Here is a 15756-nt window from a genome sequence, read left to right on the forward strand (position 1 = left end):
TTCACTTCTCTCAGTGAAGGAACCACCAAAAGGCCCTTGGAGCTGGACCTCAGTGTCCGGGCTGAACAATGGGGGTGGAGATGCTCCTTCAGGTATACAGGGCTGAAACTGTGTGGGGTTTTAAAGGTCAGCACCAACACTTTGAATTGTGCTCAGAAATGTACTGGGAGCCAATGTATGTCTTTTAGGGCGTGTTATGTGGTCCTTGTGGCTGCTGCCAGTCATCAGTCTAGCAGGATTAATTGTAGCTGTAATTTCTGTGTGGCAGTGGCTTCTTGTGGCCTGTAACTCTTTAACTGTGCTTTCCCCGTCTTTACAAGGTGTCATCCAAGCTTTATTCCTTACCCAACCCGAGCACCCTTGTGTCCTTGAGGTTGGATTTCCTCCGCATCGTCTGCAGCCATGAACACTACGTTACTCTGAATTTACCATGCAGCCTGTTGACACCCCCGGCATCCCCGTCACCTTCCGTGTCTTCTGCAACATCTCAGGTGAGCAGGGTGCCTAGAAAAGACATTGCTTGCCTTGTGGGAAGAACAACCCAGTGAGTGGTGGCAGCACTTGTAGAATGGGGTACCTTTTCCAAGTATTGTTCTGCTTTGAATGTAGGTTATCCTTTGGTGCTCATTTGTGTAATCAGCATCCAGACTGACTGAGGAAAGTGCTTTAAATTATATGGGTGCTGGACAACCAGGAGAATAGAGAGTCTCCTAGGGAAAGGCAAGCACCATTTTTGCACATAGCACCTCTATCTTTACTGGATAAAGCCAGCCAGGTTGACTGGCAGAGGACTAGATGGTACAGCACTCACCAAGCATCCTAAGGTCAGTGTCCACCACGATAATTAAGAGCCAGTCACCTTTTGCCACTTGTGGTTGTCGTGTCCCGTTGTGATCAACTATTGGGTAAGAAGAAGAAGACAGATTTACTCTTATTATAAGCCTTGCACTTAAAAACAATAATATTTTTTTTACAGAAAATAGAGGGAATTTGTCTCCTGTGGTTGTTGCAACATACATGCTCTATGCAAAATGCTGTAGAGCTTAGATAATTCCAATTTTTGAAAGACTGTGAACCGCGTGCAATTCATGACCAAGCTTACCTGTTACATACAAATTAAATAAGGTGAACGGAAAGCAAATCTATATTGCACATTTTAATACCGCACATTATTGGAACAGTAAAACGTAACTCACAGCAGGTATACTATATGTACTGAAGATAATTTAAGCTGTGTGTAACTGTGTATACTTCTTGTATATTTCATGCTCCTTGACTTTGTATTTAAGTTGTTAGGAGGAGGAGGAGGAGGATGGAAAAAACTTTATCATAGGGATGTGATTCTATATTCAGAGGTGTAGCTCATGAATTGGGAAAATTCTGGCTTCACTTACTGGAAATACAGAAAAATAGAGAGCAGTGTTTGTGAGAGCTTAGCAAAGTGTATGTGGAGTCTTTCGGAGTTCTGTAAATAAAAGTCTTAAGTATGTTATACAAGACTCTTGTTTACGGTTGCTCCAGCCACATTTATAGGATTACCAAATGGTCTGTTCATAAAATGTAACCTGTCCGGAGGACAATGCAGGCGACACGTTGCAGTCTGAAATACATACAGTAAAACTTAACAAATGTTTCCATAACAGAGTTCTGGTTTCTCGACGAACGTCCAGGACCAGAAGATTGCAAATATGTTTGAACTGTCCGTGCCTTTCCGCCAGCAGCACTACTTGTCAGGCCTGGTGCTTACTGAGCTGACTGTCATTTTGGATCCTGACGCAGAAGGGTGAGTTTTACAATTCTTTTGGGCGGGATGGAATAATTCAAAGGAGATCTAATGTTTCACAAGCAGAATTCTGCCTTAGGCAGGGCTGCGTTCAAATGTGATATTAGAGGGAAAAGGAAGGAAACAGGTTCTTCCGCAAGTTCCAGCTGCTCTCCAGATCAGCACCTCTGCTTTGATTGCTATCCAAAGATCTTTCCTACCAGAGCAGCCTCTTTATATCAGTATTATGAGGCAGCCATGTATATACAGGGTGAGAGCATGGGCTTCTCCATAAACATAGTCACTTTCATGGTGTTCCATCTACCACAAGATTGAATTCAGTGCTAGTTCTACTGAGCATAGACCCGCTGAAGCTGATGGACATGGCTAATTTAGGTTTATTAATGTCAGCAGGTTACAACCCATAGTCAATGAGAACCCTATTGATGCATGGAGCTCTGGATCACAGCCAAAGCATGGTAGTACTAATATTTGATTGCCAAAGACCTGGACACTAATTTCCGCTTTGAAACTAATTGTGTTCATGCAGGTTATTAAAAATCCAACCGTTTCCGTTAACCCCAGCTACACAGGGGTGTGTGGTCCCTGCCCTCAAATCTGCAGGCAGATTTGCAACTCTGTAATTGGCTTACATTTATGTTATAGATAACCCCATCTGGCAAATAGGTGGTCTGTGTTTTTAACGTGGTTTCCGATTTTCCAGGCAGCCTGTTGTAGTGCCTTGTAAATAAAAGCACCTCTTTGCATGTGTGTAGTCTCCAGCACGTGGATATTTAGGTTGCAAGCTGCACTTCCGGATCATCACAAGTTGTGGTGGCCACCAGGGACTCTGGATGCAGCAACTAAGGCAAAGATGCAGAAGTCTGATAAGAAATTTACAAAATGGAGCAAAGAGGCAGGAAGTGTTAAGGGAGCCATAGCAACCATGTATAGCTGGCAGGAGAAAAAGGAACAGTAGGGGCATCTATAAGCAGCCCCTGCTCCCATTGACTGGGCTTTGGGGGAACTACCATCGGTCGTCCTTCTGCTTATTGACCCATTACTTTCGCTATGCCAGTTGACTGAAAAGCATTTGCTCCATTGATCTGTGTGGAGACAGGAGAGAAGCATCTGTAAAACTGGTTCACACCTTCAGCTGCTGCAAAGGTGGTAGGAGCTAAATACATGTTTGAGGGCCACTTGGATAATGTTAAAGGGTTTGCATATGAACAAATCCTGTTTCAGTGGTTAAACCAGGGGCCGTGAAATTGCCATCTACATGACTGTGATTCATTTACCACTTTACTGCAGGTGACAAAACGCTGGCATCTTTTAATGCAGGTGTGCAACTGTAAGACACACTGTACACACAGACAAATGCGGTATCAGTAAGCGTGTTGGTGTAGGTGTGTGTTTACCAAGTCTTATCTGCTCTAAAACTATTAACTAATCCTTCCAACCCTACTCGTATCTTAACAGTTTGTTTGGATTGCATAAGAAAGTCATCAACATGGTACACAACTTGCTGTCCAGCCATGACTCCGACCCACGGTACTCTGACCCACAGGTAAAGGCCCGGGTGGCTACACTGTACCTGCCTCTGATTGGTGTGATCATGGAGAGTGTGCCCCAGCTGTATGATTTCACAGGTATTTCGTATGCTTTTTTCCCCCTTTTGCATTAAGAAAAATGGCAGATTAACTGCCAGACATGTTGTGCTGCCGCCTGAGTGCTGTCTTTCTCTTGAACAAGTAACTTAAAACAAACAAACAAATCAAGGGATTCCTAAGTGACATCCAGGAAATGAGTCCTTAAATCTTCAGGAGTTTGCATCAGCAATCAAATTTTGCACGTAGTCCCAAAGCTACACAGAACAGGATGTGTGCCAATGTCTTCTCCACTGACCTGTTGCTATCTCATGTTGAGTTCTTACTTCTTTTATTTAAAAGGTTTCTAACACACACACACCTTTTCATCAAAATGTAATGTCAAGTTGGAATACAGTCACATCAGTAATAAAGCACAACAAAAATAAAACCCACAGCAATTGAGCTTTAATGGCAGATGCAGTCAGATCTGGGCCAATTAATCAGATCCTCTCAAAGCCTTGCTGAAAAAGATATTTAGTGGATAGTGGGCCTCACTGACTGAAATGTTGGGTTTGTCTGTACACCAGTATTTTAACAGTCTGAGAGTACAAGATACAGTTCTGCTGTTTAAGCTAAGCACACCTAAGCTTATAAATTTTCTGTATGGAATCGGTGTTGGTCCCAGATTTTGAAAGGCCCTTGAGCAAGAAGTCCACTTTCCTGCCACTGTATCCATTCCCTGTCCATTTACCTTAGATCTCTGGGCCCAGTTTGTATCATAGTCCAGGAGTATACTTTTCCTTCTCCTTGCTCTTGTTACTGTTGGCATGCCTGAGGAGGCCAGGGGAACAGGCAACAGCAACGAGGAAGAGGAGGGGAACTAGGGATCTCTAGGGGTCACAGTGGGGTACCAGCTAGAATGTGAGCCTTGGCAGCTGCCTGACAATACCAACTCCTGACAACAAACCTACAATGATGGACTGCATAGAAGGAGGCAGGTTCATATGTTTCCCCTGGCAAACTGTTTGCATGGTTGTAATCCTGAACCTGGGGAAAGAGGGACCATCGGTGTTGGTCCCAGATTTTGAAAGGCCCTTGAGCAAGAAGTCCACTTTCCTGCCACTGTATCCATTCCCTGTCCATTTACCTTAGATCCAGATAATTTATGAGTGTACCTTGAACATAGCTTTACTTGCTCGCTTGCAGTGTGAAAGGCGTTATTACTGCTTAGCCTCCAAGTTAAACAATACTTAAGGGACAAATTTGGGAGGGTGGTAGCGGAGTGGGATAGCCTTGTTGCTGTGGTGCTTCATTGGGACTGGCTTGTTTCTCTACAGAAAACCACAACCAGCGCGGACGGCCAAGCTGCACAGCAATGGAGGACTATGAGAGCGAGGGTGGAAGCATGATAAGCCAGACGGTTGCCATGGCTATTGCAGGAACCTCCGTCCCGCAACTCACCCGTCCCAGCAGTTTTCTCCTAACGTCATCGGTACAGAGAAGTGTTTTTTCCTCTAGAACGCCCGTGAACAGACAAATGTGCATGTCCCATGTTTGCAAGGCAGCAAGAGTGGGTGGCAGTCCTGATCACGGAACAGATGGCACTACTCTCTCTTGGAACATAGAGGGTGGGTGGGAGGAGGTGACGGATAGATTGCGCTGCAGCAAAATTATCTCTGTTCCTGGGAGATAGTGGTGTAATAATAAACTCTTTGGCTGCACATCAAGATTTAAAACCTCGCTTCTCCATTGTGAAACACATGGGGGGGGATGTATTTTTAGTTAAAATTCAGAGGACTTGCATTAGGCCTGTTCAATCAGTTTGAGTATTTTGGTGCCTACTGATATCTATCCTGTGTGGATATTGTGTGCTCCTTTAGATGGCTTAGCATTTTATATTTGTTTTTTTAAAAAAAATAATAATAATGTGTGTTTTATACTTCATTATTGCAAATCACTTCAGGATAGCAGTGTGAAGCAATGGTTAAAATGTAGCAAACTAACTAAACTATTTAATTAATTAATTTTAAATGTATTTCTATTCCATTTTTAAATATATTTCTTAAGAAAGCAGATGATAGATAGATAGATAGATAGATAGAATTGAAGTGATATATAGTTCACAGTGATCCACTTCATGGCTATGCCAGTACTTAAAACCAGTGTAATAATTACAATAATGTTATTATTTATATAATTTGGCTGCCCCATAGAATATTTAAAGCACAATAAAACATACAAAAAAATAATAATTAATAGTTAAAATAAATTCAACCAGACTCCTTCCAGAAGAACAGAAGAGTAGCTGGTTGAGTAATATTCCAAGCAGAAGAAGTGGTCCTGATTCTAACTAGTTCTTCCTGTGTCTTCAGACAAATAGGCAGCATTCAACATTTTCAGCCGAGTCAAGTCGGAACCTTCTGATCTGCCTCTTGTGGGTCCTGAAGAACGCCGATGAAAGTGTCCTACAAAAATGGTTCACGGACCTTTCTGTGCTGCAGCTTAATCGTTTACTGGATTTGCTCTACCTCTGTGTTTCTTGCTTCGAATACAAGGTATAGTAGCAGCAAGACAATTACGCTCACGTTTTTCAGAGAAGTGAAGGCAGAAAGCAGTGTACATGTGTCCGATTGATGCGCGATCATGCACATGCTCGTCGCTGCCAGCCTAGAAGTGGCCGGAAAATGGGGCAGGGCGAGGTAGGCTTATTCATGCTCCGCCAACATGTGCAGGGGTCAGGAACAGCACCCTCACACAAAATGGTTGCCGCTGAATTCAGAACCACACAACCATTACTCAGTTAAAAGTAGAACTTCTAACAATGTTTCCTTTGTGTTTCTCACCCCTTAAGTCTCCACCAAACCAAATTCCCATCAGAAAGGGAAACTAAATTCCTGTTTTCGAGCTTCTGGAGTCTTTGCCCTGCTTTGCTCAGCATACAATCCTTGCTTGGGATTGTACCCACTGAACATTTTTGAGAGCCAATGAGTTAGTACCATCTCCTCCCTGTTTGCTCGGAAGGGTCTTTCTCTGCTTTGCTGAAGGAACAACCGATTGATTCAAATTTCTCCATGATTCACAGTTCTCTAGTTAGCCAAGGATAGGCAAGAAAGCAAACGTAGGATGATTCAACACTTCCAGTGCTATTTTTCTAGGAAAACGAGGTGCCGGAACTTACCATGAATGCTTCCCTCATTCTTTTAGAATGACAGTGGCGTCCCACCTGAGAAGTGCCAGAACTGAGTTCCGGCAAGTTCCGACTGAAAAAGAAGCCCTGAACGCTAGAAATATATACCACTTTGTAGCAACTTTAACTGTCTTAGCTTCCCCCAAAAGAAAGATTAGAAGTAGAATTTGTGGATACTGCAAATTCTGTGTTAGATATAGGAAGCTGCCTAAATAATTTGCTTTATTTGTGTATTAAATTATAATGGGCTTTCTTTGTTTTTAAAAAGGGCTGACTCTTGTTTCATGTTCTGTCCTCTTTCTTGTGAACTGTTCAGGGTAAGAAAGTGTTTGAAAGAATGAACAGCCTGACGTTTAAGAAGTCAAAAGACATGAGAGCGAAGCTTGAAGAAGCTATACTTGGCAGCATCGGGGCGAGGCAAGAAATGGTACGGCGAAGCAGGGGACAGCTGGGTAAGTTGACACTTTCCCCTGACAGAAGGGGCTGAAATGGGAGGCCCCTTCGTGCACTGTGCTAAGGCAGCTCTGTGTGATGGACAGGGAGAGCGGCCGCAGTCCTCCTGCAAGCATTGACCTCTGCAGTGACAAGCCAGGCCAAGCAAAGCAAATCTGCCTTGTTCAGGCTCAGGCTGAATGCCAGAAAGAGGCAGAGCTTGGATGTTGCTTCAGCAGCAGTCGGCCTCCAACTGAGTCCTGTATAGGAGCAGTGATTCTGTCCGCTTTTCATGAAAGCTGCCCCATGCCAGCAGTCTTTTACTCTGACAGAGCAGGGGAAACATTGGTTGTACTGGGCCCTCTGCAGTGGAGCCCTCTGGAGTCAGGGATGCGACATTCCTTGATACTGAGCTAGTCTTGAATTTATGAATAGTAAACTATCCTAGTGTGAATGAGATATTACAGAACAAAGGTGGGGAACCTCAGACTCGAGGGCCAAATATAGCTCTTCAAACCTGTATATTTGGCCCTCAAGGCTCCCTCCAGGTGATGCCCCGTTCAGGACCCTGGCTCTCACTGACCATACTCCGCACTTCTTTGAGTGTCCTTGCATTTTGATGGTTCCTCTTACTACAGTGGTACCTCGGGTTAAGTACTTAATTCATTCCGGAGGTCCGTTCTTAACCTGAAACCTGAAGCACCACTTTAGCTAATGGGGCCTCCTGCTGCCGCCGCGCTGCCGGAGCATGATTTCTGTTCTCATCCTAAAGCAAAGTTCTTAACCTGAGGTAATATTTCTGGGTTAGCGGAGTCTGTAACCTGAAGCGTATGTAACCTGAAGCGTATGTAACCTGAGGTACCACTGTATTTGGATGGAGGTGTGTATGTGTAAAACCAGTGTCTCTCCTCCACATTTTGTGTGCGTGTGACTGAAATGTAGCCTAATGTACAAAGGGAAATGTTACATCTGTTGTCCGGCTCCCTTTTTTCTCAGGCCCCTGGTCCACCCCTGGTGTGTGGCCCCTGGAAGGGTGTTTATGAAGGAATGTAGCCCTCCAGTTGAAAAAGGTTTCCTTCTCCTGTTTTGGTAGATAGTGTTGATTTACTCACACGTTTACTTGGAAGCTGGTTCCTTTTCGTATTGAAAGGATTAGTCAACACTGATGATAATTAATTTTGAAGTGCAATAATCATTTAATGTGAGGTTAACCATTCATTGTGTGTGAAGGATGTAGTCATGATACCTCATTTAATTCATCAAACGCAGCAGTCAAAGGTAAAAAAGTTAAAAGCAATTTTTTAAAACCTTTGCTTGGCAGAAAGAAGTCCTTCCGGGAGTGCCTTTGGAAGTCAAGAGAACCTGAGATGGAGAAAGGATATGACTCACTGGCGACAGAACACGGAAAAACTTGACAAGTAATGCTACCTTACCCATAATAATAATATTATAATAATTTATTATTCATACCCCGCCCATCTGGCTGGGTTTCCCCAGCCACTCTGGGCAGCTTCCAACAGAACACTAAAATACAATAACCTATTAAACATTAAAAGCTTCCCTAAACAGGGCTGCCTTCAGATGTCTTCTAAAAGTTTGGTAGTTATTTGGAAGGGTGTTCTACAGGGCTGGTGCCACTACCCAGAAGGCCCTCTGCCTGGTACCCAAACATTTTAATGTTGAAATGGCCAGTTGGCCAAGATAGGGACTGCCTTGCTCCTTGCTCCTCACAGTATGAGCAGGTCTGGACCTGAACTGAGATAGGACTAACCTCATAAGAACACTGCTGTCACACACGTGTGTTGTTTATTTAAAAGAAAAGGAGGTTGCAATCCTACACCCATTTCCCTGGTAGTAAGTGTCATTAAACTCAATGGGACTTGCTCCTGACTAGACTTGTATAGGATTGTGCTTTAAGGGAAGATGACCAATGCACTGATAAGACAGCTATAGGATGCTTTAAGTTGCAGCCAAGAGTAACTAGGTGTAATTGCATGTGTGCCATCGGTCACTTACTCCATTAGAGCATTCTGGAGTTCTCCAAGCTGACTCCTCTCCTGCCCTAATCCATCACTTTGATTATTTTCCCCACATGTGCTGTGTTTTTAGAAGCCACAAATCAGCCAGGTACTGTAGCACTGGTGTACTGCTGTATTTAATTTTTTCCCCTGTTGTGCGTTTGTACTTTTGCTATTGCAATTCTGGCTTTTGGCGCTTGGCAGCAGCTTTGTATGCCTGCCTGTGACTTCAGTGGTTCCTTTTGTTGTACGAGTGCCTGCTGGGGTTTGAAATGGTTGGGGTGGGGTGTTGGTTAGGTGTAGGACTTACGGTTGCAGCTTTGCTTGGCATGCTTTTTGTCTTCTAATAAGGCTCTGAGAGCAGGTTTTGTTTGACTGAGGTGCTTTGCAGAAGGTCTGTGGGTTTGTTTGTTTTTTGCAACATGACGTGGCTGTGAAGTGTGAGGGTGTGTGTGTATATGCTGCTACAGGGTGTCCCTTTTTCCCCCATAGTGCTGGGCACATCTGAATTTTGGTGTGAAAATTGCAGTTCCCTGACAGTCCAATTAACATTACATCTTTTTGATGTAGTCTTAATTTGATCCCGGTAAAAATTCTGGATGTGTTTGATTAAAGGGTCCACCAGCCGAAATGCAAGAAGGTCACATGGCGTATAAACTGTAGGCAGGAATAAACTAGAGATCTGTAGATCTCCTTTTAAGAATTCTAGAGCACTCTCCTTTTCAAAGCCTTTGCGGCACCTGCAAGACCAGGACATTCACTGCCTTCTGTACAATTCAGTTTTGCCTAGCACAGTGTGAGTGTATGGACAGTGCCCTTAAAACAGATTTAGCCCGGGAGATGTTCATTCTTGTGCAAGATCTCAGTCCAGCCTGCTGATGCATCATCGTGTTTTGGGCTCCTGGACAGCTTTCTCTTTTTCTGCCAAAGGCTCTGTCCGGCTCAGAAATAAATGTGGTAAAATGTGGGAAAGGTGTGACTCCGTGGTAGTGCATATGCTTTGCATGTAGTAAAGTCCCAGGTTCAAGCCCTGCCATCTCCAGGCTCTACAGAAGCTTTCTCTTCATGTAAGGACTGCAATAGAAGTTGCCCTTGCACAAACACACACCCCTAGAGGGAAGGAGGAGCTTGGTGCTCCTAGTAGGATTTTTAGCAGGCAGCTAGTATTGACCATAGCTGTCAACTTACAGATTTGAAAATAAGGGACCACCAGCCTTGAAAATAAGGGACCAGCAGCCAAAATAAGGGACCTGCAGCCTCACCTGTTCCAGGCACTCCAGTCTTCCTGTCCTCCTGCAGTCTGGTCAAACTCATGCTGGTAGCTTCGAGAATACTGTCCAACCAACTTTGTAACCAGAGGTTCAACTGAATAGAATCTGAATCACATGCACCACAAGGCCTATGCAGCCTCAACTTAAGATGGCTCCCCGGCCTGGCTTTGCACTGCAAAGTTTGCAGCAGCAAGTGCAACAAAATGGCGTCCAGCATTCAAAACGCCCCTCAGCTTGCATTAACTAGCCACACACAAGGCATGCAAGCTCCACCCCCCAGTCGTTCTTAGACTTCTTATTGGGTGAGCAACACAGCCAAGCAGCACAGTTGGAGCCTCCCTCCTCCCTGGCCAGCAGGGAGGGAGGGAGAGAGAGGAGCTGCTTCCTTTGAAATTTAAGGGACATCATTTAAGGGACATCCATCAATAAGGGACAGCAGCGGGACATGGCGCTGGAATAAGGGACTGTCCCTTCAAATAAGGGACACTTGACAGCTATGGTATTGACCAATTGAATTATTACTATTATTAGTTTATTATCATTCCCTGCCCATTTGGCTGGGTTGCCCAAGCCACTCTGGCCAGCTTCCGACACATACTACAGTGGAAGTCAAGTGGAATAGTTAGGACTAAATTCCACTTTTCCAACAATGTGCCCCCGCCCACCGCGCCAGTAAAAATGATGTTGGTTGGTCTGTTGCTAGCAGTGCATATTGCCTGCTCCAGATTGGTGCATACAGTAGCATGTACTGCTACCATTTATGACAGATCATTGCCGGCTTTTGGGAAGCATGTATGGTGCATTATAGCACAGCAGGACATTTCATACATCACATAGACATTTCCACTGGTACCTACTACCTAGTAATGTTCGCCAGAAATTTATTCTCTTAGCGCCACCATGTGTTCACATTATAAAGTGCCATGCTGTCTTCACTGATGTAAAGATGAATAAAAAGATACTCATTTTCTTCAGTGTAGCCCTAGTTTCCCTTACCAAACTGTGTTTCTGCAGCACACTTTGTAATTTTAATCCTTTGGCTTTCATGAAGAAACAGTGGGCACCATTAGCAGGGAAAGACCCTTTATGAAAGGGAGGATATATACAAATCGTGTTAGGTAGGATTCAAAGAACTACTTCAGTTGTGCCAACTCAGACATGTCCAGGAGGAGCCATAGATCATATATTTTTCATGGAAGAAAAATCTCTTGGTTTCTCGAGAGAAGAGGGCTTCCTGAGACCTTGTCTCTGTTTGCCCATCCAGTGGGCTATTTTTCTTTGAAGAGCTGCCCCATTCCACATCACAGAATGTTGTTGAAAGTCTCTTCTGTTTTAGTAGGCTTTTGCCTGGTAGCACAGTAGGGACCCAAGCAACCTTCTGAATAGAAGTGGTTTGATAAGCTTTGGGAGACCATAATTTCCTACAAACTTAGCAAGTGCAACAATCCCACTGAAATTTTTTAACAGTGCAGTGGTTTCAGTTTATCTTCAAGCTTCTCATCAGATTCTTATAAAATACAAATACAACACACACACACACACACACACACACACACACACACTATCTCAGCTGTTAACGTAACATCTCCTTAAGCAAGTGATGGGGAACCTGTGGTCCTTTGTATGTCAGTGGATCCCAACTCCCATAGGATCCAGCCACTGTGGCCAACAGTTAGGGATGATGGGAGTTGTAGTCCAACAACATTGGGAGTGCCATGGGTCCCCCACTGCTGTTTTTCTCTCACTGTACTCCCAAGCTTATCACGAACATGCTAATGTGGTTTCCTTTTTCTCTTTATCTTTTATTACTCTGCTCCTCATTTTGTTGCAAGCATTATTAGCTTTATTTCATCTTAAAGTTCTTATATCATGTAAGCCATTGGTCCATCCAGCCCAGTAATATCTGCTTTGATTGGCGGTGGATCTCTGGGATCACAGGCAGAGGACCATTGGCCATGTTGCCTGGGCTCTGATAGGCGCTGGAGTCTGATAACATCTGGAGGGCCAGAGATTCCCCATCCTTGCTTTTGTATTGAGCCTGTTTTTGGTGGTTCCTGCTGCTAAAGTGTTCTGTTAGAGCATGGTGATTATCTGATAAGCAATCTTATTTTTCCAGCTGCAACAAAAAGTTTCTTTTCCTCGCTTCTCCAAAGAAAATTTATTTTTAATGCTTTTTTAGATCACGGGCTGAGATAGAACACGAGGCTCTTATCGATGGCAACTTGGCAACGGAAGCAAATCTGATCATTTTGGATACTTTGGAGATAGTAGTCCAGGTGAGGATGATAAAGGCCATTTTACAACCTTCCCGGTGCTCTGAATGCCTGAAGAAGGGATAGTGAGCAAGACTAGCAATGCCCCCTGTAGAAAGTGTATTCTGAAGTGGCCATTCTCTCTCCATTGCACATGTTCCCTTTGCTGTGACCTCTGTCTGCAACAGCCCTAAAGCTGACTTCCTCTCTTTTTTCCATTGTCTTTGCTTACAGACAGTCTCCGTGACCGAGTCCAAGGAAAGCATTCTTGGCGGAGTGCTGAAGGTTCTTTTACACAGCATGGCTTGCAACCAGAGCGCTCTTTACCTGCAGCATTGCTTTGCTACGCAGAGGGCCTTGGTGTCAAAGGTGAGTGTCCTGAGGATGGGAGGGCAGCATGGAGTTACAATTCCACTTCAGTATTCAACTTGTTTTCTGATTTGGAAAGTGTTGGACCTCCAGAGTGGTGGCCAGCAAACTGCGGCTGATGAAGGCCTCCTTTACTGGGAGCGGGCGTGCAACTGGGTCAAGTTGAGCCCACGATGATTGTGGTGCAATTAATTCACATTGTGTTGGCGTTTGGGGTGCAGCCACGACTGCTGAATGCTTGTCTCTCACGCTGTCCTTCTAGTTCCCAGAACTGCTCTTTGAAGAGGAGACGGAGCAGTGTGCAGACTTATGCCTCCGACTCCTGCGCCACTGTAGCAGTAGCATTGGCACCATACGCTCGCATGCCAGCGCCTCCCTGTACCTCCTCATGAGGCAGAACTTTGAGATTGGGAATGTAAGTATAGCACTGGGGTGGGAAAGCCCTTTTGCAGCCAAAGGGCCACATTTTCTTCTGGACAGCATTTTGAGAGCCGCATGCCAGTGGTGGGCAGGGTGAGAGGCAAAAGTGGGTGGAGCAACAAATCTAATTTTTAGATTTGTACAGTAGGCTAGCTTTTGCACACACTTGCACATCCCTTTCTGTCCTCCATCCAGACACAAGGACACATTCCATCCAAGCCAAAATATGCAGAGGGTGATGCAGGGCCAGTGAGGGGCAGGGGAGTTTGGAGGACCAGATAGAGAGGGCTGGAGGGCCACATTGATGCCTCAGGCCTGAAGATACCCACCCCTGGTATAATGTTTCTGCAAGCATGGGGTGCAATGCCTATCCAAACTGGTGCAAGAGAAGACAAGTGAGGAGCACTGATTTTTTGAGGGTCATATATTTTAAATCTGAATAGTCACACACGGACCAAAAGGCTTGTGTCGTCTTTAAAGGAGAACACTTTAATCTGGAGTTAAACAACTCAGCTATAAATTAATCATTTTGATGGATGGAGTTCTGGCCAGACCCCTTCAGGAAAATCAAATGTTTGCTGTACTTTTTGGTTTGGGACTGCGATGCCTATTAAGCTGGTGTTGTCACCTGACGTTATTGGCACAGTAACAATTTTTTGTTTGTTTGTTTCAGAACTTTGCCAGAGTGAAAATGCAGGTGACCATGTCACTCTCATCTTTAGTAGGAACATCTCAGAATTTTAATGAGGAGTTTCTGAGACGTTCTCTGAAAACCATTTTGACCTATGCTGAAGAGGACCTGGAACTAAGGGAAACAACGTTCCCTGATCAGGTTAGGAGGAATAGTACTTGACATAGATAAGTATGGGTTATTTTATTTCCTTAAGACCCACAATTTTCAGCTTACTTGCTTTTAGACTCAGTAGGATGTTGATCCATATTGGAATTCCTGATGATGCAAAACCTGAATGTGAACAAGGAGTGATACATGAAAATGTAGTCAGATGGGGGGTGGGCTTCAGGTCCCATAATCCTTAACCAATGGATGTGCTGACTGGGGCTGATGGGAGTTGAAGTCCAGCAACATCTGTGGGGCATCAGATTGGATAGCCCTAGTTTGTTTTTGTTTTTTGTGGTGAGGGTTTCTTTTGTATTTGTGTTGCTCTGCATCACTCTGAAATCCAATCTGATGAAAGTTGGTCTAAAAATGTCTCACATAAAATAACAATAGATAATTGTGTTAAGGTTCTAAATCAGACAGATTAAATGGTGAAATGAACAACAACAAAAAATGAAGTCTGACTTGACATTTCTAAGAAACTGCTCATCCACTCAAATAATTCAGTCCAACTTTGCTGGATGAATGAATGAACACAGAATTAACAAATATTGACTGGTGACAAATGCAAAATTAGAAATGATGGAGGGGAACATGATGTCTCCCTGGCAGGATTCATTTTTTAAAAAATAAACAATGGCAAGCGATTTTCGCATTTGAATTCCTGTCCCACAGATTCGAAGTAACCAACAAATACTTGTTTTGCGCAGAATATTTGTTTCATTCCCTCCCATTTCAGGTCCAAGATCTTGTGTTCAACCTCCATATGATCCTGTCTGATACAGTTAAGATGAAGGAGCACCAAGAAGACCCAGAGATGCTGGTGGACTTGATGTACAGGTACAGTTTTACTGGATATTCTGCCGTTTTAAGAAAATGTGAGTAAGTAAACGTACACTGATGTGACTCTCCTGGGTTTTTGAAAACTAGAATTGCCAAGGGATACCAGAATTCCCCAGACCTGCGACTCACTTGGCTACAGAACATGGCTGGGAAACACTCAGAGAGAAGCAATCATGCAGAATCCGCACAATGTTTGGTCCACTCTGCAGGACTCGTTGCTGAATACTTGAGCATGCTTGAGGATCGGAAATATCTCCCCGTAGGATGCGTGACATTTCAGGTAATGCTCTTTGTTTACAAAACCGCAAAGCTGGGCTTCTTGCCTTTTCACAAAGCAATGATGTAAGCCCCCCAGAAAACATAGAGTTGTTTATATTAAAAGAACATTTCCCAAAAATTCATGTGATAGAATTGCATTTCTCCACTTTGGCTGCTGGTACAATACATTGGAGGGACATTAGCTAAAAGCTCTTTCTGTTATTAATTTCGGCCATGTACAAAGGAATTTGCCATACTTATTTACTTGCCCAATAATTCCTAAAGTAGTTTGGTTTCATGTTTCTTCTCAAAGAGGATAGGTCTTTGGTACAGTGGCTTTCCCCCCGAAAAAGAACACCTTGTGGGTAAACCTATATTTCAAATTAACATTCTGCAGAGCAACAACAAAAAACCAAAGTTTAATTACATGTTACTATGTTCCATTAGAGTAGGACTTCGGCAGAATGGAAGCTACTTTGGTTTCAGACTTTGCAGCAAAGCATTGCCTGAACCTGGT

At 43.9% G+C, this 15756-nt stretch overlaps 1 protein-coding gene across 7 annotated transcripts in view; it reads left to right on the plus strand.

Annotated features, from left to right (window-relative positions):
* Positions 1–15756, plus strand: part of DOCK7 (dedicator of cytokinesis 7) — a 108644-nt gene that overhangs the window by 74255 nt on the left and 18633 nt on the right. For all 7 annotated transcript variants that reach the window (XM_077928660.1, XM_077928662.1, XM_077928666.1 and 4 more), the window contains 13 exons: positions 321–491; positions 1644–1783; positions 3242–3411; positions 4689–4843; positions 5724–5906; positions 6855–6990; positions 8292–8388; positions 12439–12535; positions 12746–12880; positions 13143–13295; positions 13974–14132; positions 14878–14978; positions 15069–15261. In XM_077928660.1, coding sequence (XP_077784786.1) covers positions 321–491; positions 1644–1783; positions 3242–3411; positions 4689–4843; positions 5724–5906; positions 6855–6990; positions 8292–8388; positions 12439–12535; positions 12746–12880; positions 13143–13295; positions 13974–14132; positions 14878–14978; positions 15069–15261 — 1890 coding nt within the window. The remainder of the gene's footprint in view (positions 1–320; positions 492–1643; positions 1784–3241; positions 3412–4688; positions 4844–5723; positions 5907–6854; positions 6991–8291; positions 8389–12438; positions 12536–12745; positions 12881–13142; positions 13296–13973; positions 14133–14877; positions 14979–15068; positions 15262–15756) is intronic.

This window comes from Podarcis muralis, chromosome 5 (assembly GCF_964188315.1).
Source record: "Podarcis muralis chromosome 5, rPodMur119.hap1.1, whole genome shotgun sequence".
Taxonomy (NCBI): domain Eukaryota; kingdom Metazoa; phylum Chordata; class Lepidosauria; order Squamata; family Lacertidae; genus Podarcis; species Podarcis muralis.